The following is a 25,925-nucleotide window of genomic DNA, read 5'->3' as shown; positions in this document are numbered from 1 at the left end:
CGAGCGTTACATGTCATTACCACTTCTGTATTTTGTATTCTGTATGCTGTATCATTTTTTGTATTTTGTCTCTAATTATGTATCTTGTATATTAGTGTACACCATTGTCTGTATTATGTACCCCATGTTTGTTTCTTACTTTGTACAGCGCCACATAATATGTTGGCGCTTTATAAATCAATAATAATAATAATAATAACTACCAGCAGTCTCTGGCCATGGGGCCGCCACTCTCGTGTTGCTGAAACCCACTCACTCTGCCATCACTATAACAGCAGAGCTCTGCGAGTCGGTCAGGAGCCGATTTAATTGGCTCCTGACCCTGTGATCACTGTGAGCCAATGTGGTTGCGGTGGGAACATGTGGTAATTCAAATCTACGCCCTGGCAGGGATAACAGGTCCCAAAACAGGGCAAAGATTTAGATTACCAGAAGCAGTTAACATCTTTTGTCTAAAAAAGAAAAACACAACAGTGCTTTCAGTTATGCAACCAACTTTTAAGTGAAAAGCAAAAAATTGTATTTGGCATGCATGTGATTTTTGCTGTTGTATGCATGCTGATAATTTGTCTAACCTTTGCACATAAATCTTATCTGTATGGTATAAGAAATGTAAAAAAAAAAAGCAATATGGTGTTATAAAACAGGAGGACTATGAATGGTTTCCCATATTAAATGGACTTTGTATCAGTACTGTGGATTCGGAGTAAAGTATTGGGTACCTGGAGTCAGAGTCCAGGAAAAAATGCACCGACTCCTAATAAATGCAAATACTAAAAGTGAGAATATGATAAAATGTTCTCTCTCTCAGATAATAGTCACCATAAATAACACATATACAGAAATAGCAGAGCTTAGTTCACAAAAATGAAATAAGCCAATCAAAAAACAAGTTATTTGAGCTGCTGCAGTAAAGTTGTCACTATATTTTTAAAACCAGATATACATATACATAGACGCAAAACATACACATAGACACACATCAGATATGTATATCTGATGTGTACAAAGGAATCTTTTATATATAATCAGGGGCGTAACTAGAAATCACTGGGCCCCCCTGCAAAACTTCGGACGGGCCCCACTCCCCTCAAAAGAGAAAGAGGCATGGCAGGATATATATATATATATATATATATATATATATATATATATATATATATATATATATATATATATCAGAATCGTTTATTTCGCCAAGCATGACTGGGTCATGCCCGGAATTGGGTTTGGCACAATACCGAGCGGTACATGGACAGAAAGGCAGGAAAAAAGCGACAGAGAGGGTGAGTTCTCACTTGGGTTGCTGTTCTTGGGGGCTGGGGGGAGAGTGGGAGGTGGTAGGTGCCCCCCAGGCTCAGCCCGACTCTCGAACCTGTGGTAGAATTTGCTTAGTTTTCCATCCAACTCGGAGCTGGGTGTTACATGTTGTGGGGGAGGCTTGTGTAGTTTGTCCGCCTTAAGCCCTTGCCATACGGCTCGCGAGTCGTTCGAGCGCAGGTTCTGATTCATCTTCTCAGCAAACTCCTTTTTTGCAGCTCTCAGCTCTCGTTTCAGAGCGTTCATCGCCTTCCTGAATTCCTCCTGGTTTCCTGCCTTGTGTGCCGCCTCCTTGCGCTTCCGCAATAGCCGTAGCTTGTTGGAGAACCACGGCTTGTTGTTCAGATAGACCTTGAAGGATTTGGTTGGGACGCAGGAGGCCTTGCAGAAGCTGATGTATGAGGTGACGTTATCCGCCCACTCGTCCAGGTCTGGGGCCGCCAGGGTCTTCCAGTCCGTACAGTCAAAACAGGTTTGAAGGTGGAACTTGGCCTCATTTGACCATACCTTGGAGGACTTCACAACTGGTTTTGCCGATTCCAGGAGCCTCCTGTAGGTGGGGATGAGATGAACAAGGCAATGGTCAGAGGAGCCAAGCGCCGCTCTAGAGATAGCCTTGTAGGCATCCTTCAGTGGCGTGTAGCAATGATCGAGGGTGTTCAGGCCTTTGGTAGGGCAAGCAACATGCTGATGGTAGCGTGGCAGCTCCTGTCGAAGATTTGCCCTGCTGAAGTCTCCCATGACGATGAACAGTGAGTCTGGGAGGGACATTTCCCACTGCGAGATGGTGTCACTGATGTACTCAGGGCAGATTTGACGTCAGTGTCAGTGGGGATATACACTCCAACAAGGACATAGGAGGAGAACTCCCGTGGTGAGTATGTGGGCCTGCAATTCACGAGTAGAAGTTCTAGGTCTGGGGAGCACCTCCTGTCGAGTACTGGTGGGGTGGGGCACCACGAGGAGCTGACGTAGAAGCAGATGCCACCACCTCTTTTCTTCCCAGAGAGGGTAGGGTCCCGACCCCCCCCCCCCCCCCCCCCGTATGAGGCTGAAGCCTGGAAGGTGTAGGGCGTTCTTAGGAATGTTCTCATCTAGCCAAGTCTCCGTGAAGCAGAGTACTGGGGTGTTCCTCCCAAGCTCCCACCTGCCGCAGAGGAGACGTAGTTCGTCCAGCTTGTTAGGGAGAGAGCGAACATTTGCCAAGAGTACCGAGGGGATGACTGACCTCAGTCCCCTCCTCTTGAGTCTCACGCGAGCCCCAGCTCAACAGCCCCTTTGCCGCCAGCCTGCACTGGGCCCGGGCGCAGAGTCCAGGACTTGCTGGATGTAGTTCTGGACCAGGTTTGGTAGGAGTTTGGCTTCAGGGGGTGATGGGCCACATTGTTCCCACCGCAGAAGTTGCTCCCTGGAGTACGTGGTGCGTGTGGTGGCGTGGGAATGGCCGAAGATGGGAGTGGTGCGCCCATGGGGGGGTGGAGGAGTCTGGCATTGCACAGGGTCGCCGGCCACAGAGACAGTTCAGATCAATACAGTACAGGTCAAGGCAGATCAGTGGATGCAGCAATCAGTGTTACAAAGTGTACATGTCCAATTCCAAAAGCAGGCCGTCCCATGAGCAGTGCAGGACGGCCATCACCCGGGCATTGCAAAAACAGTCCATCACAAGAGCAGTGCAGGACGGGCTATCACGTGCAGCGCAGTACAGTACAGTCATTCACATGAGCAGTGCAGTGCGATACAGTACAGCCACCACATGAGCTGTGCAGAACAGGCCACAACATGTGCAGTGCAGTACAATCCACCCCTTGAGCAGTGCAATGCAACCAGCCACGTGAGCAGAGCAGAACAGTCTATCTCAGTGCGTAGTGGCTGCAGAGGACATGGACAACTGCAAAGTATGGGGCCCAGCAGCAGCAGCAGAAACAGGTACACTTTTGGGTATGATGCAGGCAGGGTCAGGGAAGCAAAGTAGCAGGCAGGCAGCAGGCAGGCAGATAGGTAGCAGGCAGACAGATGCCCACGCATAGAGGCAGTGTATGGTACAAGGTAAGAGTGCATAGGTGGCCAGTACTTAGCCCTAAGGGCCCGGCAGTGGTGTTCTCACCTGATGATGATGTTGTGGGAGTTCTGTGACCGCGGTGTCATAGGGCGATGGCTTCCCGTGGTAGCGAGATTCAGGGTGCTCAGCTGTTGGTGAGAAGACTGGAGCCAGTGTGTCTGGCTGGAGGAGCGGCTGGCAGCTGCGAGCTGGTTGCAGGGAGCAGACGTTGGGAGTAATACGGTGGATTTCAGCGCTGTGGTGGCTGCTCCGGGCCAGCAGAGGTCCTGGGAGCAAGGGCAGCTACGATGCCAGTGGGGGCGAGCTCTTGGCGAGATGGCTGTGGGGACACTGCGGTAATGGAGGCTGCACTAGTCGCATGTGGACCGCGACCGAGCTAACTGGAGCGAGTGTTGGCCGTCAGCCGGGGGGAACAGTCCAGGTTGGCCAATCAAGGGCTGCTGGCAGCGGACTTGCGGGGAGGAAGTTTAGATTGGTCTCAGATCATGCTCCTCTGTCATGGATGAGGAGAAATAAGACAACTGATGCCCGGGTCACAGATGATTTCTCTCTCTGCAGGAGTTTAATTTTGTGGTGGAACACAGGCCAGGGAAGTTACATCAGAATGCTGATGCCCTTTCCAGGGTTCATAGTCTGGGGTCTTATAGTGCCTCTACCCCCATGGGGTTGAGGCAGAAGGGGAGTATGTACAGGACCGCATGGACAGGTCCTGGATGGAAGGTATATTCCCCTTGCGTATATATTGTACGGTCTCATGAAATCTTATCTGTATCCGGAAACGAGTCCAGGCTTTTGGTTAGCAACCGGTGGTTGCTACTTTTGTAGTAATGCAGGGCTGGAATGGGTGGGCCACTCACTCCACCTGGATACAGACCGGGTTTTCTTACCTGTCCAGCAGGAAGGCAGGTGATAAGTCAGGTGCAGACCTGTGCACTCTGGCTGAGGGTGTGCAGCAGTGAGCTGCAAGCCTGTGTGTGTGCAGCAGTAAGCTGCAGGAGGACTTATTCCAATATCTGGAGGAATATTCCCAGCTTCCTTTGAGGAAACAAAGCTGGACTGTTCAGGACTTGTGGACTTTCTTTTCCTGTGGACTATACTCTTGCTGTGGATAGTTGGATGCTCTTATGTAGCTGAAGTAAGTTTTTTTTTTTCAAGGTAGGTACTTAGGTACTCTGGTATAGTTGCCCCAGTATAGGCAGCCTGGTATAGTTGCCCCCAGTATAGGTAATCATGTATAGGTGCCCCCAGTACAGGTAGCCAAATATAGGTGCCCCCAGATTAGGTAGTCTAGTATAGTTGCTCCCAATATAGGCAAGCAGGCATAGGGGCTCCCAGTATAGGTAGCCAGGCATAGGTGCTCCCCATTTATAAGTAGCCAAATATAAGTGCCCCCAGTATAGGTAGCCAAGTATAGGTGCCCCCAGTATAGATAGCCAGGAATAGTTGCCCCCAGTATAAGTAGCATGGAGCGGGGAGCAGCAGGCACACACAGCCGCAGGGAGGGGTGCCGCAACCCAACAGGTTTCTGCAAATTTTAATGCAAATTTATGGGATTTCGGGCGCAATCGCCCCAAAATGCATGCAACCATGCGCTGGGATTCAGTGGTGAATTACAGCGCGTGTATGGAAACATCAAAGAGTCTATGCACTCTCTGATGTCCCTGTGAACGTGTTTCCATAAGCTCGGCTAAAAGCACGCATATGAACATGAGCCTTTAGATGTACCCGCATTTAGATTGCCTAAGGTCCAATCGATGTTCTTTGTTCCCGTTTGTACCCACTATAACCACTATAACAGTTACAAGTGCAGATGTAGGATTATTTTATATTTAGAGGATTTCAGACTTGTACAGAGTTCTCCCCAGAATTTTTTTTCCAGCCGGGTGGCATGAAAAAGTAGCCAGGTGGGGTGAGATGAGAGAATGCAGGGCCAGTGCTTCTGTGCCCAACTCTGCTTACAGCAGAGGAGGAGGTGAGCTGATGACTGCCGGGTGCTCACCAAAACTAGCCGGGTGCAGCACCCGGCTAAAAGAGCCTGGGGAGAACACTGTTGTACCTATGTTTACCAGCTGAAAAGATCAATATTAACTTTATAAATGATGTCGAACAGGGTTTACCTTAACCTCCACACACTGAGGAAATTGTGCACTGATCTCATTCAGCATAACTTTATTTTCTGCAAGCTGTAGATCTTCATTTATTTCTTCATTTACTTCCACTTCAACTACTTCATTTATATGTTCTGGATGTTTGCTTGGAATTTCTTTACCGTCATAAATACTACCACCTGCAAAGGGGAAATATACACATAAAAACATGCTACAGCTCAAATTTGTCATGAAGAAATAGTTTATAGGAAATGTGCCTTCAGAGCACTTTCAAAATTTGAGATTCAACATAATTTGAAGGAAACGGAGGACCAGTAAAAAAAAAAATTAACCTCCACATATTTTCTCTATACAGGGCCGGTTTAAGCAACAATGGGGCCCCAGGGCAGAATAAACCTGGGGGGCCCCCCCAACAGATACCCCGGAGCAAAAATTGGTATTAAGGGACCTTTTTTTGCAGCTGGTATAGTCAGGGTGTGAAGCCCCAATCGGTCGGAGCTCCACATTCTGGCTACCCCAGCCTGCATGGGGGACAAGGGGTTAAAAAGTTTCAGGAAGGGGGACCCCACATAATTAAAAAAAAACAAATTCCCACACTCTAAACATAAAAAAAAATAAAAAAAAAATTGGAAAAGAGGAAAAAAATGCCAGGGATCTTCATACAGCCATATTGCGGCTGTATAGCGATCCGTGGCCAAACCGCTGCGGCTGCGTATGGACCCCCTGGAAACCCTGTCATGAAATGTATTGCTCTTTCTTTTGATACATGTAAAATTACACTACCGTTAGGTACTAAAAGTGACATTTACCGCATTTAAAAGTATACTTTTTTCCTTCGAAACTTTAAAATCGATTTTCTCAAGAACTATAAGGTCTTTTTGAAAAACAAATTTTCCTCTTATTCCCAATGATCTCCTTAACATATCCTGCAAATTTAGGGTTTCTAGAATTTAAGGTGGATTTGCTATTAACCATTAAAGTCGCCTGGTTTTTAAATGTGTATTTTTTTTCCTTTGAAACTTTAAAATCGATTTTCTCAGGAACTATAAGGTCGATTTGAAATTTTTTTTCCTCTTGTAGCCACTGGGGGCCCCTACAAGCTCTGGGGCCCTGGGGCAGCTGCCTCTTTTGCCTTAATGGTAGCACCGGCCCTGTCTCTATATTTTATCTCCACATAAGGGAGGTTTTGCAACACAGTATGCTGTTGGGGGGTCGAAGGTTAGGAGCTGCTCAGGTAGCCCTCCATCCCTGTGTTGATCGCCATCTCCGTTGCACTTCAAATAATCCTGCTGCAGAGCTCCCGGCTGCAATCTATGTGGAAGATATATGCCTGGAGCTGTAGTAGGTAGATTTGAGTACATCTCACACCGGGGAGATGTACGGACTAAAGCTCCTGCCATGCATTGAGTCCAGGAGTGCACTCCACAGCAGGATTCTTTAAAGGGGCACTTTGGCGAAAAATTTAAAATATGTGTAAACAGACAAATAAGTAGTTTGATTTTTCCAGAGTAAAATGAGCCATAAATTACTTTTCTCCTATGTTGCTGTCACTTACAGTAGGTAATAGAAATCTGACAGAAGCGACAGGTTTTGGACTAGTCCATCTCTTCATACGGGATTCTCAGCAAGGATTTTATTCTTTACAAAGATATTCCCTTAAAAGGATTTAAACAATGATGCGGGTCAGCTTCCCTGTGTAACGATTGGTGTCAGCAAGCACAGATATTCTGATTATTGGTGATCTGCAGTATCACCAATAATACAGATGCTATACCTGATTATATGGTGATCTGCAGAATCGCCAATAATGCAAGTATAGCATGACACGATACAATCGTATGCAAGAGGGTGCTTGGTACAATAGAGTATCTCTATAGGGCACAGAGATACAATCTCCAGCAAGCTGGAACAGCAGACAACAATAATAATATACAGCGTAAATTCAAGTCTGTGGAAATATCCACCACACCGTAATTCCTCAGAGGTGTGGTTACCTCTGAATGGGAACCCCGTGTGTGAGATCCTCCAAAGGACGGAGTGGAGGAGTCTCGGCCTCTAGCAGCAAGGGTTTGCTAGTGGCGGTCATCTCAAAGAGGCAAGCCTCTGATAGAACCCTACAGTGGGAGACGTTCAGACAAAATGAGGTTCGGCAACAGATCAGGCGGCAGCAGTACAGTAACGTGAGACAAGAGAATAGTCGGAAACCAAGCCAACAGTCGATAACGGTACGGGCTGGCGAAGTACAGAATCAGGAAGCAAGAGAGTAGTCAAGACAGGCACAGAATCATACACGTTAAATCAAACAGTATAATATGTGTATATATTGGCGATAAACCAATATATAACACAATACCAGAGACAAGGCTGACTAGGTCTGAGTGCTGACACAGGGTATCTCAAACACAGACGAATTGTGACTGAAAAGCACTTCCTTATATACTGCCTGGGAGAGAAGTCTCCACCCCAGGCAGCAACCAATCAGAGCAGGCTAAAATGTCAGCTGACCTCCAGGTCAGCTGACACGCTTTCTAAGTGTATAAAGGCGTGTCTGGCATGCGGGCACACCCCCTAGAGGCAAGATGGCAGAGCCCTGGTGAACAGCATGCTGGTGAGTTTGGAGCAGAGTGCTCGGACGGGTTTGCACAGCGGATGTGGACGAATTTCCGCATCCTGCGTTGCATCCCGCGTTGGAAGGTCCGCTTGGCGGACTGGATGCGACCATATTTCCGCAATCCATCCGGCGTTGCGGATTTTTCCGTTACACCCTGCTTGCTACACAGTTTCTTTGGCAGTTGGACAGAGCAACTGCCATTCACTCAGTGCTTTTGAAAATAATTCCCTGAGAATCCCCCATTAAGAGATGGACTAGTTCAAAACCTGTCGCTTCTGTCAGATTTCTACTACCTACTGCAAGTGACAACAACATAGGAAAAAAGTAATTTATGGCTCATTTTACTCTGGAAAAAATGTACTTCTTATACGTCTATGTTTGCCCATTTTTAGATTTTACAATTTTTTGCCATAGTGCCCCTTTAAGTGTGGCCAGCTGTGGCGAGAGTGACACTGTGCGGCAAGGCAAGTGGGGGAGAACAATGTATTCTCCCGTCACTCTGCCTAAGTGATCTGCAAGGCGAATCACTGGCGGAGACGAGAGTGAGTGGCAGGCCATAAAGGAACACTCCAACGAAAAAAAACTGTTAAAATCAGAACCGACAGGTAGTCAATCTCCTCACGGGGGATTCTCAGGGTTTTCTTTCTTTTCAAAAGCATTTCCTGAACAGCAGTTTAACTACCAAAATAGAAAGATACCAACCAGCCTCCGTACTCACTTGCACATTATTTTGTTTTTATCCAGATTTTATTAAAAATCAAAATATACAAACAGTACAGAACAAAAGGCAGACTGGAAAAGTACTTTTGAGTATACATCAGAATTTGAAAGCTCTTTACAGGACAATATCGTTAAAACGTATCAACTATTAATTGGGATGTGAGTTATGTCCCCTGCTTACACCCCAATATAAATGCAATGTTGCCCACTATAATTTTAGTAAACCAGCAGAAAGCTATCCTACAAGTAGGAAACAGAGAAAAGAAAGAAAGGAAAAGAAAGAGAAAAATAGAAAAGGAAAGTTAGACTGCTACAAGAAACTACAAGAGAAGAGTCGTGACTTGACCATTCAGCAAACAACCAAACTCAGCTGAAGGAGCTAAGGTACCTACGCCCTAATCGCGTTCCCAGCTACTGACATAGAATGTAGTGCCTTCCCAAACCTTGTTAAACAAATGCATTTTATTAGAAAGCCTGGCCGTAAGTTGCTCCATTTTATAGATATGGGTTTTATGGATGGGATTATGGACGCTTACCTTATGCCCCCCAAATTCATTCATAGGAACTGATAGACACTTTATAGTACCCCCGTATGTACAAATAATGATCTACTGGTAGAGGAGCATAAGGATTGTGCACTAGTGATTCTGCTATTGCCAGCTGGCTTACTGCTGTGTCCGTGCCCCCATGCACTGCAACATGGTGTGCAAAGTGCGCTGCTCAAGACTACCTGTGTCCCCAAGCTTGTGGAGCAGAATGTGCAAGCAGTATTGTCAGCTGTTCAGTGATCAGGTATTCTTCTTGTGTGGCAATTGCTTTGACTGCGATATCTGTGATTCCATCTAGTGGCATCTACACAGCTGTATCATCCTTGGGGCACATCTGGCTATGGGGAGGGGGGCTAACTTGTACTGAGGGCACATCTGATTACTGTGGAGAGGGCTATACTGGGGAGGGGGCTTAGACGTGAGTCAATCACTTTTTCCTGATTTCTAGAGGATATTTGGGTACCTTGGCTTATACGTGGGTCAGCTTATATGTGAGTATATATGTAGCAGACCGATTGTGAAAGAACAAAATTGCAACCATTGTGGGTTAACAACGGGATGTGAAACGGCAGAACTCTGCCTGTAGTTCAGCAGCGACAGTGAGGGAAATGTATTTCCTCTCATGTAAATACCATTGAGGGCAACAACAACATAACCGAGTACACAACATATTAATATTTGTAACATGAATCCCTCTTAACCTCCTTAGCGGTAACCCCCTGCCCGATACGGGGTAAGCCGCGCAAGAGGATTTCTCAGGCCCCGCTGGGCCGAGCTGCATTTTTTTTTTTTTATATACGCAGCTAGCACTTTGCTAGCTGCGTGTTACTCACGATCGCCGCCGCCCCGCGCCGATTCGCCGCTACCAGCCGCATCAGAGGGTGCCCCCCCCGAGACCCGTGCGCTTCCTGGCCAATCAGTGCCAGGCAGCGCTGAAGAGTGGATCAGGACTCTCTCTGACGTCACGACGTCGGTGACGTCATCGCGCGCGTCGCCATGGTGACCGGGGAAGCCCTCATGGAAATCCCGTTCAGAACGGGATTTCCGGACGGCCATACGCGCCGGCGGCGATCGGCGCATAAAGGGGGATGCCGCAGAGAGGGGGGAAGGCGCTAGGCTAGCTACATGCAAAAAAAAAAAAAAAAAAAAAAAAAAAAAGGTTAAAAAAACACTCCCGCGGCCGCAAGGCCGCGGGAATAATACCGTCAGGGAGGTTAATGGGACACGAGTAAGAAGTCAACGATATTTCACAGTAGAGAAGTGGGCAGGAGGCAGTCAATACAGAGGACAGAGTTATGCGTGTTCCCAAGATGAGACCAGCCCACTCTGGAGTATGAAAGAAAGCTGGTGTGGAGTTGTTATATCAAGAAACAGCACTCAAGACGAGCATGACTCCGGGTGGCCACCTGGTGAGAAGAAGGATTGTGAATACAAAGTGGTATAATATAATAAACTAGACATAGCATATAGTGCTATAGGCAATAGAGCCACATACACCCAGGGAATATTATATTATACACTTCTGGGAAGGTAGCCAAGATCAAAATATAAAAAAGAACAGAAGAATAAAAAGGTAAATTATGCTGAGCAGAAACATATAGTTGAATCATGACAGGGGAACAACCTGAGTAATTAAAGCATAGATCCTGACTGAAAGAAGCACAAAGTGGAGCTCAACATTAACCTGACTTGAGTAGCACTCGATAGGTATCAAAACACCCAGATATGCTTACAGTCTTCCTGATGAGCTTTGGTTTATAGGCAGGCAGGGAGCTGAAAATTCAGTGTCCCAAGAACTCATCGCCCCACAGCTGCCTCTGTGGCAGGGGAGCTTGGACTTAAGCAGACATGTCCGCAGCAATTCCTACTTTCTCCAGGGCTTTTTTAGCTTTGTCAAAAGTGACCTGTTGTACTGCCACTGTAGCAAGAGTGGAAATCCCCATCTGTACTAGTTGGAAGCTGAGGCTAACGCCAGAGTGACTGGACAAAATTGTCTTTTTAGGATAGCTGACGTCGAGAGGTCCACAAACTGTTAAACGGATTGTAGCACTACAGGTAAGTCAAGCTGTCACGCTGCTGCTAGTAGGAGATCTCTCATGTCCTCATTCTGCAGCTTTAGAATGACATCCCTGGGAAGGTCAGGGTTGCGGGGTCTGGCCAGTGCTCTATATATTCTGACAAAAAGTAAGGTTACAGGGTCGGCATGTGGTATCAGTGCGGAGAACAGGTTTAGAGCAGTTGTTGTCTTGAGATACAAAATGGCTTCTGGTAGGCCTCTGATTTGTAAGTTAGATCTACATGTTCTGTTCTCCAGATCTTATGCCATCATATGTCAGTGTGAAATCCATGGTCAGTTACTCTCTTCAGGCTGGTTGCAAGTGAGTTGAAGCCTGATAACATTTGTAAGACAATGAATTTATCATAACTCCGAGAAACTATCCTTGATGATGGTTGCAGTACTGTCTTGTCCCAATTTATAATCCATCCGAGGGTTTGTAGCTGTTCTAGAACCTTCTCCGTGTTGAACCAATCAATATCAAACTCGCTTGGGGTAACACCTTCTCCATTTGATTGATTAACGCCTCAGAAGGTATACTGCGATTGTCACGTGACGCACTGTGAATTGTGGACCACTGGGCCCCAGCGGTTCTACAATATCCATAGAATTATGGAATCATATATCAAAGTTTAAGTAAGGGTCACTCACTGCTTCTGGCGTACAGGACTGTCGAATGTCTCTCACTTTTTTTTTTTTTATAGTTTTATGACCGAGTGATGTTCTGGCTTAGCTATAGTGTCCCTCTTTGAATTAGGGTCCAGGAATATAAAATGACTCTGTCATGGTTTATTGACCACTCTCCCCAAGGGCATAATAAACCCCACACCATTCCGCTAGTGTGTGGCTGGCTTGGACATGCAGAATATTTTCTGGTCCATGTCTCTTCTTATCAAGATCCCTGGTGGTAGATCGTGGAGCTATATGATATTGCTCTGGTTTAGGGTTTATGATGCTCCCTCTAGGGAACAAAGACTGTACAGTGAATCTGTTGTTTTATGGCATCCTTTCCAGGGAGAGATAGATAAACAAATCTTTCCTGTGTAGTAGAGTTCTGGGCTGAAATGAACACGGTTTTATTTTTTAAGCAAAGTTAAAGAAGCACTCCTACTCGGGTTTTGTGTGCTCATTTTCGTATTTTGGATGGCACATTTGCGCTGGTGAATCTGTCCATCACAGGGACACAGACACAGCAGGAGAGGTGATTTGCTGTCAATCACAGCTCTGCACTTTTTTTCACTTTCAGCTGAAATCGGCATTAGAGCAGAGGAGAGAGTGTAGGCCAAGTGACAGGCTGTCCCTAAGGCAGCATATTGTGCTTGTCTCTCCACTGCGGATTCCGACTGAAGGTGAAAAAAAGTACAGAGCTCAAATTACCTCTCCTGCTGTGTCTGTGTCCCCCTAAACCTGGCAGCTGGAATCTGATTGTGGCTGGCAGTTCGTTTTTTTAAGTGATTAAATAGTGACATCTGCCAGTGGAAATGATTACATTTATTTATGGCTATGGGCCTCAATTCACTAAGATCATGCTGGAGATAATAAGGCAAGAGAAAACTTACCTCCACAAGGTGAGAGAGTTATCTTATCTCTTCATTCCTCAAGTTACCTCCTCTGTAGTTAATTTACCTCCTCTGTAGTTATTTTCACATGCAGTTAATTAACAGCCTGTGTTTAACTCTGTGTGCCTCTGTTGCTCTGATTTTTCAATACAGTGATTGAACAAGCCTTCTGAGTGTGGTCTCTGTTTGTGTTTCTCTGCCATTGCTCTACACAGGAGTGGTGTACCTGTGAGAGACCAGGACCGGCATTCAGTTCCAGGAGCCCTGGACTGACACACGGGTGTGGAGGTGTGAATTTTCTACTGTGTTTAACTCTGGAGTTATTTTAAGGATTGGAGAGTTAACTTAAAGACAGAAGAGTTAACTTTAGGTTTCCCTGAGGTAAAATGTTTCCTGAGTACTACATGCCTTATCACCATGGTAACAACTCTAGAAACCTTATTAAAGACAAGAGATAAGCTTAGAGAATTGAGGCCAATATATAGAGATTGATTTTAGATTATAAGGTTTTAACATGCAATTATATCTTATATGATTAATTGTTTTAAGAAGAATTATATAATAAGCTTTATATTTAAACTAGGCAACCTAAGCCTGATTAAAAACGAGCTCTAGGTCTGTCACAGCTGCATGTCAGCATGCATGCGTCCGCCCGACCCTCCAGGCCCCGTCCTCCCTTGAAAGCCGCGCATCATTCCCCCTCACTGTCTCTGCATCCCTGCACATGTGCAGTACGAAAACACACACACACACACACACACACACACACACACACACAGGGACATGGGACGCAGAGACACAGGGGATTTATTAGGTAGGATGAGTATATTAGAAGCCCTGTGTACCTCAATAAGCATCTAATTGCTGCAGACTTTTTACTGGGTCAACATGACTGATTTTATTTTTGGAAAAGGACAGACACATTCCAAACTAATTAGCAGAAGGACACATTATCAGAAATGCGTCATGAATGACATTGTTTAATGTTTGAAAATCTCAATGTCTGGGGCAAATAAGCAGACAAGATTGCTGGTGATGTCCATTTTTAATTAAAGACGTCAAAATGACCTGATAATCAAATGTCAGTATGTATAAACATTTCAAATGACATTAATTCCCATAGTTAAGATAATTAAGGAATTTATAAACAAAATCTGTTATGATTACTGTATATTCTGGCATATAAGACTACTTTTTAACCCTTGAAAATCTTCTGAAAAGTCAGGGGTCGTCTTATATGCCGGGTGTCATTGATGCCGGGTGATACGCCCTATCCTGTTACCGACTCTCAGATCTCGCTGCTGAGGACTGTAGTGAAGCAGCACAGCAGTACATGTGCGAGATCTGAGAGGCAGAGGAGGTGGTAAATAGGATACAATGGTGGGCCAGAAGGATGAAAGAGACGTGTTATATGGACACAGCGTGATCTATTCTTCCATACCGCTCTGATAAACAGGTAGGCAAGGAGAGCTGACCAATCTGCTTGGAGACAGGTAGGGAGAGTTGACCAATCCAACCAGACAATCGCCTATATACGGTTATATACTGGGTACCACATACAGTACCGCAACAGTATCTATTCATACATAGCGCATATTTTGTATATATGCTGCATGATAAGCAAATACATTCTTTTTATACAATATATACTGAGTGCTTTGATTCATTTCAAGGTATACCATCAATCTATAATCACTGTTATAGAGGGTTCAGACCCTGTTGTGCCGTATTTATATGATAGCAATGCTTTAAAGTCCGGTCCTTTACTGAGTTAGCAATCATGAAAAAGGCAAGAACCACACAGGTTTTTGAAAGCAGGAGGGAGGTGGAAAGTACAGACAGTTCAGCTAAATATACGGACAAAACTTTGCCTGGTGATGTGCTCACCTATCCTTTTTTTAAAGAAAGGATAGATGAGCACGTGTCTAACATTAAAAAAAGGTTTTGAGCAACACAGTCTATCTATGTACTTTTAAACAAAGGCATTCCTGTGATCCTACTAAAATGCTATTTTGTGGGGTAGAAAAACTTATACCAGTATGGAGGGGTTGAGGGAAATTTGTAAAAAAAGAAACAAGACACACTATTTCCATTTGGGTTAAATGTTGACCCTGATCTGAATTGCTTTATTAAAAATGATTGATGAAATGATGTGGCAAAATATTGATGATTGATATCTGATCTTATACAGGCGAATGTAAGTTTACAGTATAGTCAGTAATTGTGATGGACATTTTTCTGTATATTTATGTTTCTTTATTGATTTTTATTGTAAGTGGCCACTCTGATGGCTGTCCGCTTGAAGTTGCGGTTTTTAGCATATTGCAGGAATTTTATAGTTCTGGTGTGTTTTGATTGGGAGTTGCCATGGTGACTAACTAGATAGGCGAGGGGAGAAAGAACGAAGCGGCCATTTTTGCTGTGATGTGTGTGTGCAGCTTACAGGCTGCTTCACAGCCCCACGGGTGATAAGTTGCCTAGCAACATTGATGCTTTGAGTAGTATGTGACCTATTGCTTGTAAATAGTCTGAGGCATACTATGCGACAAAATGGTTGCATCGGGGGCCCCATAGTGGGGAGTCGCCATGGCAATACTTCCGTATGGTGAGGCGCATGGCGCGTGATAGACACGCCGGACTTCGCCGTATTGTGATGTATGAATAGGCAATAGGAAGGGGTGGTATTTTGAGTATATGAAAGGCCGGCGTTGCGTCTGACGTCAGCCCCTGATGAGTCAGACCCTCTGACGAAACACGTAGGGCAGAGCTACGTCGGACACCACTGGCCTGGAGAGAAGGAGGATGGAGACACAGGGATTTCAAGCAGCAGACATGCGGGTGGTAACCCGGGACCCAACTGTAGTCTAATGCGCTTTCCAAAAGTCTCCTTTTGTGAGCGGAACTTTTACATTTTGTAAATCCTTTATTAAATGGTTTTACGCTATGCGGTGCATTTTTAGTTTGTAGAGTGGCTGACACTGGTTTGGTCTACTGTGAATTCATCCCCCAAAATTATCAATCTTGCCTCCGGAGAGTCTTGAAGGATTGCTGGGTGAGTGCAGACTTTGAGGGGGTATGTTGGGGTGCTCACCTGAGGTGCAATGGTAATTTAATTTCACAGTCAATCGACTATAGTGTATATGAAGGTGGTTGAAACTGTGTAATAATAGAGTTACACTATTGGTCTCTTTGTATTTTTTACATGTTATGGGGTGGTTCCTACAAGGATAAGTGACAAGGAGACCGGACAAGTTTACTATTGGTGAAAGTGGACTTAAACCGTTCTGGCGGCCTGGAGTAGGTCATCCTTGAATCTTTCTTTAAAGAGGCTATGAGCGCTGCTCATTTGGTACTGTACTTCTCTCACTATCACTTGGTAATCCTTGCTATGAAAAGCCTGTGAGCGCTGCTCCTTCATTCTATCAGTTTCCCAATCTCTGCAGCGGGTGTTCTTTGGGCTCTTTCCCCACCATCTTGCTGCTAGTATCGCCACTCTGATCTGCCATCTCTTGGCTGACCGCTTAGAAGAGAAGATCCAAGGAAAGAAAAATTCTACTTACCCGGAACTTCCTGCAGCCCCTAGCAGCCGATACATCCCTAACCGCAGCTTCGGTGCACCATTCGTTAGAGATGCTGACCTTGTCATCTGCGTCTGCACGAGGCCGTGCTGCTCGCGATCACGTGGCTTGGAGTGTTCTGGGCAGGCGCAGAAGTACTGCGCCTGCGCAAGAATGCTCCGGACCACGTGAGTGCGATCATGAGCGGCGCAGCTGTGTGCTCACGCAGGTGCAGAAGGTCGGCATCTCCATCGGAGGGGATCCCGGGCTACCGGCTGGGAGCTAAGCTGCGACAAAGGACATATCGGCTGCTAGGGGCTGGAGGAAGCCCAGGGTAAGTAGAATTTTTTTTTTTTTACTTTGGATCATTCCCTTAACTAGTGATCCATGCAGTACCCACCGGGGTCAGAAGCCTGTGTGCTACCCGGTGAGCCCATTGAATGGGTTATTGTGCTGCTGTATTGTTGAGTTTGGTGATCGGTAGAGCGGAGCCCTCTTAGCTGCTCCTGATCATGCAGACACTGGAATTGGAAGTCTTGTTATTTGCATTTTAAGATAAGCTTGTTACTGTAGCTAAAAAAAAAATGTACCACAACCCTGTAGGCACTGCACGATTTGTCACAGTTCAGAAAAGGCACACAGACAAGGTAAAAATAAAAAGGGGACATATGGGGGCCTATTTTAGAAAAAATGGGTTTACATATATACTTGGGGCACTAACTTTTTTAGGCAATTTTTTTTATTTTTGGATGTTACAACCCCCTTTAACCTGACAGATGCATATTACTTTACATACAAAAAATACATTTTGTGTCACATAATAGCAAATGGCTATTACTTTCCAGGTAGGAGGAACTGATGGGGGAGGGCAGGTTAATGCTGCTAAACAGTTCCTGGCATTCTGCAGCAATGTGACAATTGGTGAAGGGAGAGAAGAGATTAACTTGACAGATACAAATTAAATTACACAGGAAGAATACCTTGCATGGCAGAGAAATGTAAACTGTTACTACTTTCTGGATGACGTGTGTGCGCGAGTAAGTGTATAATACACAAAAAGCAAAACTAAATTACCTCTCTCCAAATCTTCTTTGATCTGCTGTGGCTCTGCTGCAATTATGTTGTCCACTGCAGAAATCAGCGTGTCTTTATTAAGGAGAGTCCAGGATTCTACTGTTGTATCACCCTCAAAATATTCAGGTTTTGAAGCATCTTCACATGAAAGTGTTGTTTGATCTAATCTTCCAGATACATTACTTGCTTCTCTACTAGCTTCGGTTTCGATCAGAATCCCATCTTGTATAGCAGTCACATCAATGTTACTGACAGGCAAGTGGTTTGTCAGCAAAACTATCCTTTCCATCCAAGCGGAATCTTGAGATTTTTGTACAAGGGATGATCCTGGCATTCCGTGGTCAGGTGTTAAAATCTGCAGTGGTTAATGGAATAATTTTTAGTAAACAACTAAGAAGATATGAAGTAAATGTTTGCAAGCTTGTGAAATGCATTAACCAGCAAGAAATACAAAGTAGAATATGCTTACCCTTTTAGTAGATTTTGTAGTAATCTCGTCCATAGACATTTTCGATTCTCTAGCTTGTAATGGAGGTGTATCTGATCTCCCAGGTGAAATAGAAGGGGAAGCCAGGGGGGAAGTACGGGCACTGGATCTCAAAATAGATTGTGGCATATCCGCCACAAAAATGGAAGAAATAGTATTTGAAGTCAAGGCTTTTGCTCTCTGTGGGGGAAAAAAAGTCCAGTAATAAAACCAAGATGTATAATTATGAATAGCAAAAGTAAAAACCGGTTATATCCTATAAGTTGTATTTAAAAATAGTGCATAATGTTTAGACCAGGGGTCTCAAACTCGTGGCCCGCGGGCCATTTGTGGCCCTCAATACAATATTTTCTGACCCTCGCAGGCAAAAGCTTCCTTATAGTTCGCTTCAGTGCTCCCAAGTAATCCGCCGCATCCCTGCCACTAAACGAGGGCTGCAGAGCCCTCAAATCACCCAGGGGGCAATCCGCTGACATTTCCTGGAAAGGGCAGAGCTTTCAGCTTCAGCTCTGCCCCTCCTGACCTCAATCGCCGCACGGATCGCCGCCTCTCCCCGCCCCTCTCTGTGAAGGAAGAGTGAGAGGGTCGGGCAGAGGTGGCGATGCGCCGCGATTGTGAAATTCCTTATGCGGCCCAGCCTCATCCTGACTTTGCCTCCTGCGGCCCCCAGGTAAATTGAGTTTGAGACCCCTGGTTTAGACCATTTGTTTCTACATTTATGAATTGAAGTTTGACATTTTTATCCACTTTTTTGTGAGGGATTTATGGGTCTAAATATCACAAGACAGCACCTGGTTGTTGTGTCATCATCAAGTCTTAAAGGGTAAAAAAAACATGTTGTTTCTGTGCTACTTGTATTGTGGTGTGATTTGATAAAAGGGTTTCAGATCACATCTCTGTGTGTGGGTGCTCTCTGATTTCTTGTGGACGGTTGCTTACTTAGCTCCTGCTTTGAAATAGTGGGGGGGAACCAGCCGATCTGTGCATTGTAGATGTGTGCAGAGAACAAAAGAAAAGAAAAAATGACACCAGGACAGGTACACAAGAGAAGAAAAAGAACAGAGAAAATAGAATAGGGAGAGGAAATAAGTAAAGTAGAAATGATTAGTGTGCGTGTGTACCTGTGTGTTCGCTGAAAGTGTGAGAAAGGCAGTAGTTTACATTCCCGCACTAATGGGTGAATTATGATTACATATGTTGGTAGTGCTTACATTTCCTTACTGAATATTAATAGGTAAAGTGTGACAATTTGACTCTTGTAGCATCAAGTTGACCCAATTCCTACTGCATTAAAGTTTAGGGAGTTTTGTTCAAAGCTGTAGAAGTGAAGTGGCAGCAGTATGAACATCCACCTAAAGTCAATCCCACCCTATGTCTATGGATCACGGACTTCCTCACCAACTGGCCCCAAGTTGTCAAGCTGTGGGATATCTCCTCACAACCAAGGACTACAAACACGGGTGCACCACAAGGATAACTCCTGTCTTCAATGATGTTTTCTCATTATATGAATAACTGTAGATCCACAGCAGACTGTCAAGGTCCTGAAATTTGCTGATGACACCACCACTGTCGGCCTTGTTATCAAGAATGACAAGCAGGCCCAGAGCTGGGACAAGGTCCTCCAGCACCCAAGGCTGAGACACCAAAGTGCGCCCCTCCATCCCTCCCACCCCAGCTGTCACACACTGATTGCTATTAGACTAAGAGGGCCACAGGGCCCACAACCTCCTCAACACATTAATATCTAGTTATCTGGCTTGCAGTCACTGCTATGTATGGCCTTTTCTTATTTCTTTCTGCTTCATACACAATTAGGAATGACAGCTGAATGAATTGTGCGCCCCCTCCTACACTGCGCCCTGAGGCTGGAGCCTCTCCAGCCTATGCCTCGGCCCGGCCCTGAGCAGGCCTACCGTCAGCACGCTGACAGAATAAGCCACTGGTGTAGGGAGAACAGACTGGTCCACAATACAGCCAAAACTGTCGAGTTGGTCATTTACTTCAGGAAGCTTGCCCCACCTCCAATCAACATTGACAACACTAAGGCCTCTTGCACACCGCAAGTGATTCCGATTCAGATTCCGCTTTTTAATCAGTTTTTACATACGATTCAGATTCCGATTTGCAGTGTGCAGGGAGCAAACTGCAAATCGGAATCTGAATCGGATGTAAAAACTGATTAAAAAGCGGAATCTGAATCGGAATTACTTGCAGTGTGCAAGAGGCCTTATGGTGGCCATACATGGTACAATTTTTTCATCCAATCTTACCAATTCTATGTAGTATAAGGGAACTGTCTAAATTATCCTTTCAGTATATTCACTTAATTTATTACACAGAAATGGTAAGATTGGATGAAAATGTACCATGTATGGCCACCATAAAGTGGAAATACTACCTTGTGTCTTCTTCCTGGGCGCAACCATCGCAATTGACCTGAGCTGGAAGGCCAACACCGCCTGCACCCAGAGTACAGACCTACAAAGTCTAGGCTTCGTCCGTTAACTGAAGAAGTTTGGTATGTCCCAGGAGCTTCTGACTAGCTTCTACTCCACTACCATTAAATCTGCCCTCTGCGCTTCCATACTAGTCTGGAACACCGGATGCTCTGCCAGCGGAAGTAAACTATAGAGCAGGGGTAGGGAACCTTGGCTCTCCAGCTGTGATAAAACTACAAATCCCAGCATGCATTTGCTTTTATTAATTATGACTGTGGCTGTCAGACTCCTGCAATGCATTGTGGGACTAGTAGTTCCTTAACAGCTGGAGAGCCAAGGTTCCCTACCCCTGCTATAGAGTTACATCAGATCAACGGATAATATCATTGGGAGACCCCTCCCAACACTTGACCTCCTCTACAACTCCAGACTGCACTCTATAGCATTGAGGATTGCCAAGATCCAGCTCAAGCAGGCCACTGCTTCTTTAGTCTGCTCCCCTCAGGCCAGAGGTTTCCAGCCATCTCCATTAGGACAGCAAAACAAGGGACCTTCCCCCCCACCAGGCTGTCAACCTCTTGAATTCCCTCCATGCCCACTCCTTGTCCATTTAGTCACTGCCTCACTGCCTCAGAACTGTTCCCGCTTACACCGCTGTATATTGTAATGTATGCTGTATCTTTTACTTGAGCTATGTATGTGCCGAATCAAATTACGGGCAGGACCCAGTCATGCTAGGTGAAATAAAAGATTTGGCATTTTAAGAAACTACCATTTCAATATGTTCTTCCCCTTGTAAGCTGAAATTCAAGGAGCTGCTGTATTATGAGATTACATTTGGGATAGCTAACCCACCCAAACTCGTATGCAAAAACAAAGAAGGTTTAGCTACTCCCGGGTGAGGTGTGTCCCAAATAAAAGTAAAAAAAAACTGGATTGGAGCATTTCTTTAGATTGTAAGCTTGCAAGGGCAGGGCTCTCTCATCCATTTGTGTCTTGGAATTTGTTACATATTTATTCATATTAATTTTGTCACTGTAATTACCTATTCTGTATTTTGTACCAACTCTGTATTTTGTATATTGGTGTATACCATTGTCTATATTATTTTGTACCCAATGTTTGTTTCTAACTTTGTACAGCACCACCAAATGTTGGAGCTTTAAAAATCAATAATAATAATTCTAAGAAAATATAATGGGACTTCCACTGGGAGGAGCCTAAATAAATATAAAATCTTTGGAAGCTATGTCCTTTTGATTTAAGTTTTGACCAACTCAAAAGAAGAGTAACCTCAGCATTCAGAGAATAATTATGCTTAAAGGACAACCAAGGTGACATGTGACATGATTAGATAGACATGTATGTATAGTGCCAAGCACACAAATAACTAGGCTGTGTTCCTTTTTTTCTTTCTCTGCCTGAAAAAGTTAAATATCAGTGACAGTTTCTATCTGGGTCGGGACTGGGACTATAGCAAGGATCAATAATTCATAGATTTGAACTCTAGCATGCTTCAGTGAAGGTGTCAATGACAAGAGTTCAAATCTATGAATTATTGATCCTTTTTATCTCTTTCCTGCTCCAGGAAGCCATTTACTGACAGGGAAGTATTGTATGGCTGTAATTACTTATCAGTGAGGGGTTTGCTATAGTCCCAGTCCCGACCCAGATAGAATTATTTACATCCCTGCTTTTCGGAGTGGCACAGCAAGACCGCCGTGGGACACAGGAGGACGGGGAAAGCTTTGATGGGATCCGAAGGCTTTCCCCACCCGAGGTGAGTACCCCCCAGGGGAACTTTTTTTAGTTACAGGTTTCCTTTAAAGGACAACCAATGTGAAAATAAACTGATGATAAAAATAATTATCTATCCTCCTTCTAAAAATAACTTTTTTAGATGTCTCACAATTTTTTTTTTATATTTAAATCTCGTTTTTAAGTTTTTACTGTTTCATTGTCTCTACAGTTTATTTTCACATCGGTTGTCCTTTAAAGGAAACCTGTAACTAAAAAAAGTTCCCCTGGGGGGTACTCACCTCGGGTGGGGAAAGCCTCCGGATCCCATCAAAGCTTTCCCCGTCCTCCTGTGTCCCACGGCGGTCTTGCTGTGCCACTCCGAAAAGCAGGGATGTAAATAATTACCTTCCCGGCTCCAGTGCAGGCGCAGTATCACCTCTCCGCTCGGAGATAGGCGGAAATAGCCGATCACTGTCGGTCCACTCTACTGTGCAGGCACAAGTCTCCTGCGCCTGCGTAGTAGAGTGGACCCGACAGAGCTAGGCTATTTCTGCCTATCTCCGTGCTGAGAGCCACAACAGCACCCTCGCTGGAGCCAGGGAAGGTAAATATATCGAGCCTTGCCAGGCTTGTCGAGCCAGGATTGCGGGACGCTTTGGGGGAGCCAGCGCTGGATTGCCTGTAGCTACAGGGGAGGGGGAAGCCTCATTGAGACCCTGAGGCTTCCCCTTCCCAAGAGTACTCCCCAGGGGAACTTTTGTTACAGAGTCTCTTTAAATTACAAGGAATAATGAGGAGTCAATTTAATCCCCAAATATTCAATATATGAGGTAGTCCAGGAAAAGGCGTACTTTACTTTCAAAGAGAATCAAGAATGAAGGTCCAATGGGTAGTGTGAAGGTCCAGTTCATGCAATCTGCTTTACGCTTGTTTATGTTTAAAACCAGAAATATTAGTAAACTGATCAAGCAGAGTAGTCAAATTAGATACTGTAGTATGAGGGTCTCTAATAAATAGCAAGCAATAAACAGCAAATACATTTTTTAAGTTGATTTTATGGAGAACAGTAGCTAATTATATCCCTTTAAAGAGAAACTATAGAGATAATAAACGTAATTCATTAAATTGAGTTTTGTTTTTTTTTTTGTTTTTGTTTTTTACAATATTCCTTTATTAATTATTTAGTTTGTGTTTTCCCATTGTAAAAGCTTTCCTCACATGATTTACATACAGACATTTCACACAGGAAGCAATATCTGTAGTCTTCCCAGGTAATCTGCAGAATCTTTGTTTAGTTCTATGCAGAGCTTGGGACAAATAACAGCCAATATCATCTTACTGTGCCACAGTTGCCATTCAGGTCTCATCCACTAGAGACTTCTGGAGGCAAGTACACTATGAGCAGCGTAAACGTTTAAGATTGGTTGGTGTGCCCATACATTATACAATCTCGATTGTATGTACAATTGGTAAAGTAAAATAATTGATTTAATGCTGAAAATTAATTTGCCGCCACCGCTCTCCAGAGTTAGAGACATCGGATAGGATAGCTATTTCTAAAAGGAAGGATGAATCAGTTATTAGCAAACCTACCTAACAATTTATTTAAGTAAGACAATGTGGTAGTGTGTCAGAATAATTAGGTAACAAGGGCAAAACTGGAACAAATAGTTTTATTATAAAACTATATGCAAAAAATATACATTGACTCAATATATATATATATATATATATATATATATATATATATATATATATATATATATATATATATATATGTATATATCCAGTAAATATATACATTGCCTCTTCCAGGAACTAAAATTCAGCGATTGCAGAATTTTGCTCTGGGATTTCTGGGGGCTTAAAGCGGAACTGTTTCACTTACCTGGGGCTTCCCCAAGCTCCCAGCAGCCGTCCTGTTCCGTTCCGGTCTTGCCCAAGCCGCCGTTCTCCCGCCGCCAGCTACTTTCGGTTTCGCCACCAGGCCACTACTTGGCTCTGGACACGTGTATCCTTTCTTCGTTCTTCCTTTTCTTTCTTGCTATTGCAGAGGGGAACGCGATGAAAAAATACATTTGGCAGCGCTGCGCTGGCATCAACTTAGAAGTTGACGACATGGTGGCGGGAGAACGGAGGCTCGGGCAGGACCGGCGCGGGACAGGACGGCTGCTTGGGGCTTGGGGAAGCCCCAGGTAAGTGAAAAAATGTGTTTAAAAACACTTTACAGTTCCGCTTTAAGACCTAGTTCTGCTGATGCGGCGGATCAGTTTGGATTTTAATGCTGAAGCTACTGTAGCTGCTGAAAAAAAAGAGGTAATGTAAAATGCTTCAGACTCTTTAATAAGGGGTTATGAATTCACACATATGAAACAGGATTATGTAACAGTTAACTTATAGCTGCAAACTTTTATTGCTCAGCAGCGTTGTGTGAGAACTGCCTAGGAATTTCCCACTCGGTCAGACCTGTTTTAACAACTTGTCAAAAATGATTTGATTTGTTTGTTTGTATCAACGTAAAAAAAACATTACATATGGATAAAGTCTAATTTTTAAGTCACTCAGGAGTTACTGCCTCTTGTAAAACAGGTGTGTGCGCAGAGAAGCAGATATGCCAATCAGTTCCTCTCCTTTGAACTCTGGCAGAGGAGTTTAGTAGTGTGAAATGGACAGACAGTAAGGCTGGAGTAAAGTTCATTTTAGACAAGACAAATAACATTTGTTTCCTGGTGGACTCAAAGCGCTTGATCTGCAGCCACTAGGGTGTGCTCTCTAGGCAGTAGCAGAGTCTAGCAAGCAGGGGCGTAACAATAGACTCTGCAAGGGATGCAGCCGCAGGGGGGCCCAGAAGCCACAGGGGGCCCCATCCTGAGAGACTGACAACTACGGGCAAGGAGAGAAAAAGCTTTCTGCTCTCTGCACAAGTCTTAGGACTGCATCTGCTCAGCCACTGATAAGAAATCATACAAAGTTTTGCAGACAAAGATTTGTAGACAGTCCCTCTTCAGTGTGCAGCAGGCTCTTGTGTACAATGCCCAGCACCCAACGTCTCTACCCCTCCCTAAGTGCTGTGCACTGTACTGATGCTGGAGAAGTCTGCAGAGCTAGTTCTGCTCCATCAGAGATAGACAAAACGAGTGTAATAAGCTGAGGCTGGGAGCAGTTTGGCAGGAGGGGGCCCCATCCAAAGTTTTGCAGGGGGGCCCAGTGATTTCCAGTCACGCCCCTGCTAGCAAGACTCCTTACTGAATAGGTGCTGGATTACTGAACAGAAAGCGGAGATTCAAACCCTGGTCTCCTGTGTCAAAGGCAGAGCCCTTAACCAGTACACTATCCAGAGTTTCGCCAAATTCAATTCATTAGCAGACAGCAGGGGGTGCTGGAGAGACAGGATGCCTTTCCCAGGAACTGATAAGAGTTAATTAGCCTGGGTTCTGTGTGTGCAAGCTAAAACATTTATTTTGCCAGCGCTGCTGCTGGCATGATGCTGTATACATATACTGTATATATGCATTTAATTAATATATATATATATATATATATATATATATATAAAAAATATGGAGGATAAAGATCCTCAGGATGTCCGTAGTTACAGACCCATCTCTCTTATAGTCTCTGATTTGAAGATATACACTAAAA

At 44.6% G+C, this 25,925-nt stretch overlaps 1 protein-coding gene across 1 annotated transcript in view; it reads right to left on the bottom strand.

Annotated features, from left to right (window-relative positions):
• The window catches only part of LOC137504020 (protein ELYS-like), an 831,023-nt gene that overhangs the window by 162,073 nt on the left and 643,025 nt on the right, over positions 1-25,925 (bottom strand). The window contains exons 12-14 of the mRNA XM_068231910.1: positions 18,085-18,282; positions 17,616-17,970; positions 5,500-5,669 (exon numbers count right to left, since the gene is read on the bottom strand). Of these exons, the coding sequence (XP_068088011.1) occupies positions 5,500-5,669; positions 17,616-17,970; positions 18,085-18,282 (723 nt within the window). The remainder of the gene's footprint in view (positions 1-5,499; positions 5,670-17,615; positions 17,971-18,084; positions 18,283-25,925) is intronic.

The sequence above is a fragment of the Hyperolius riggenbachi genome, chromosome 4 (assembly GCF_040937935.1).
Source record: "Hyperolius riggenbachi isolate aHypRig1 chromosome 4, aHypRig1.pri, whole genome shotgun sequence".
Classification (NCBI taxonomy): domain Eukaryota; kingdom Metazoa; phylum Chordata; class Amphibia; order Anura; family Hyperoliidae; genus Hyperolius; species Hyperolius riggenbachi.
Note: the sequence above shows the minus strand (reverse complement) of the source record. Positions and strands in the feature narration are given on the sequence as shown.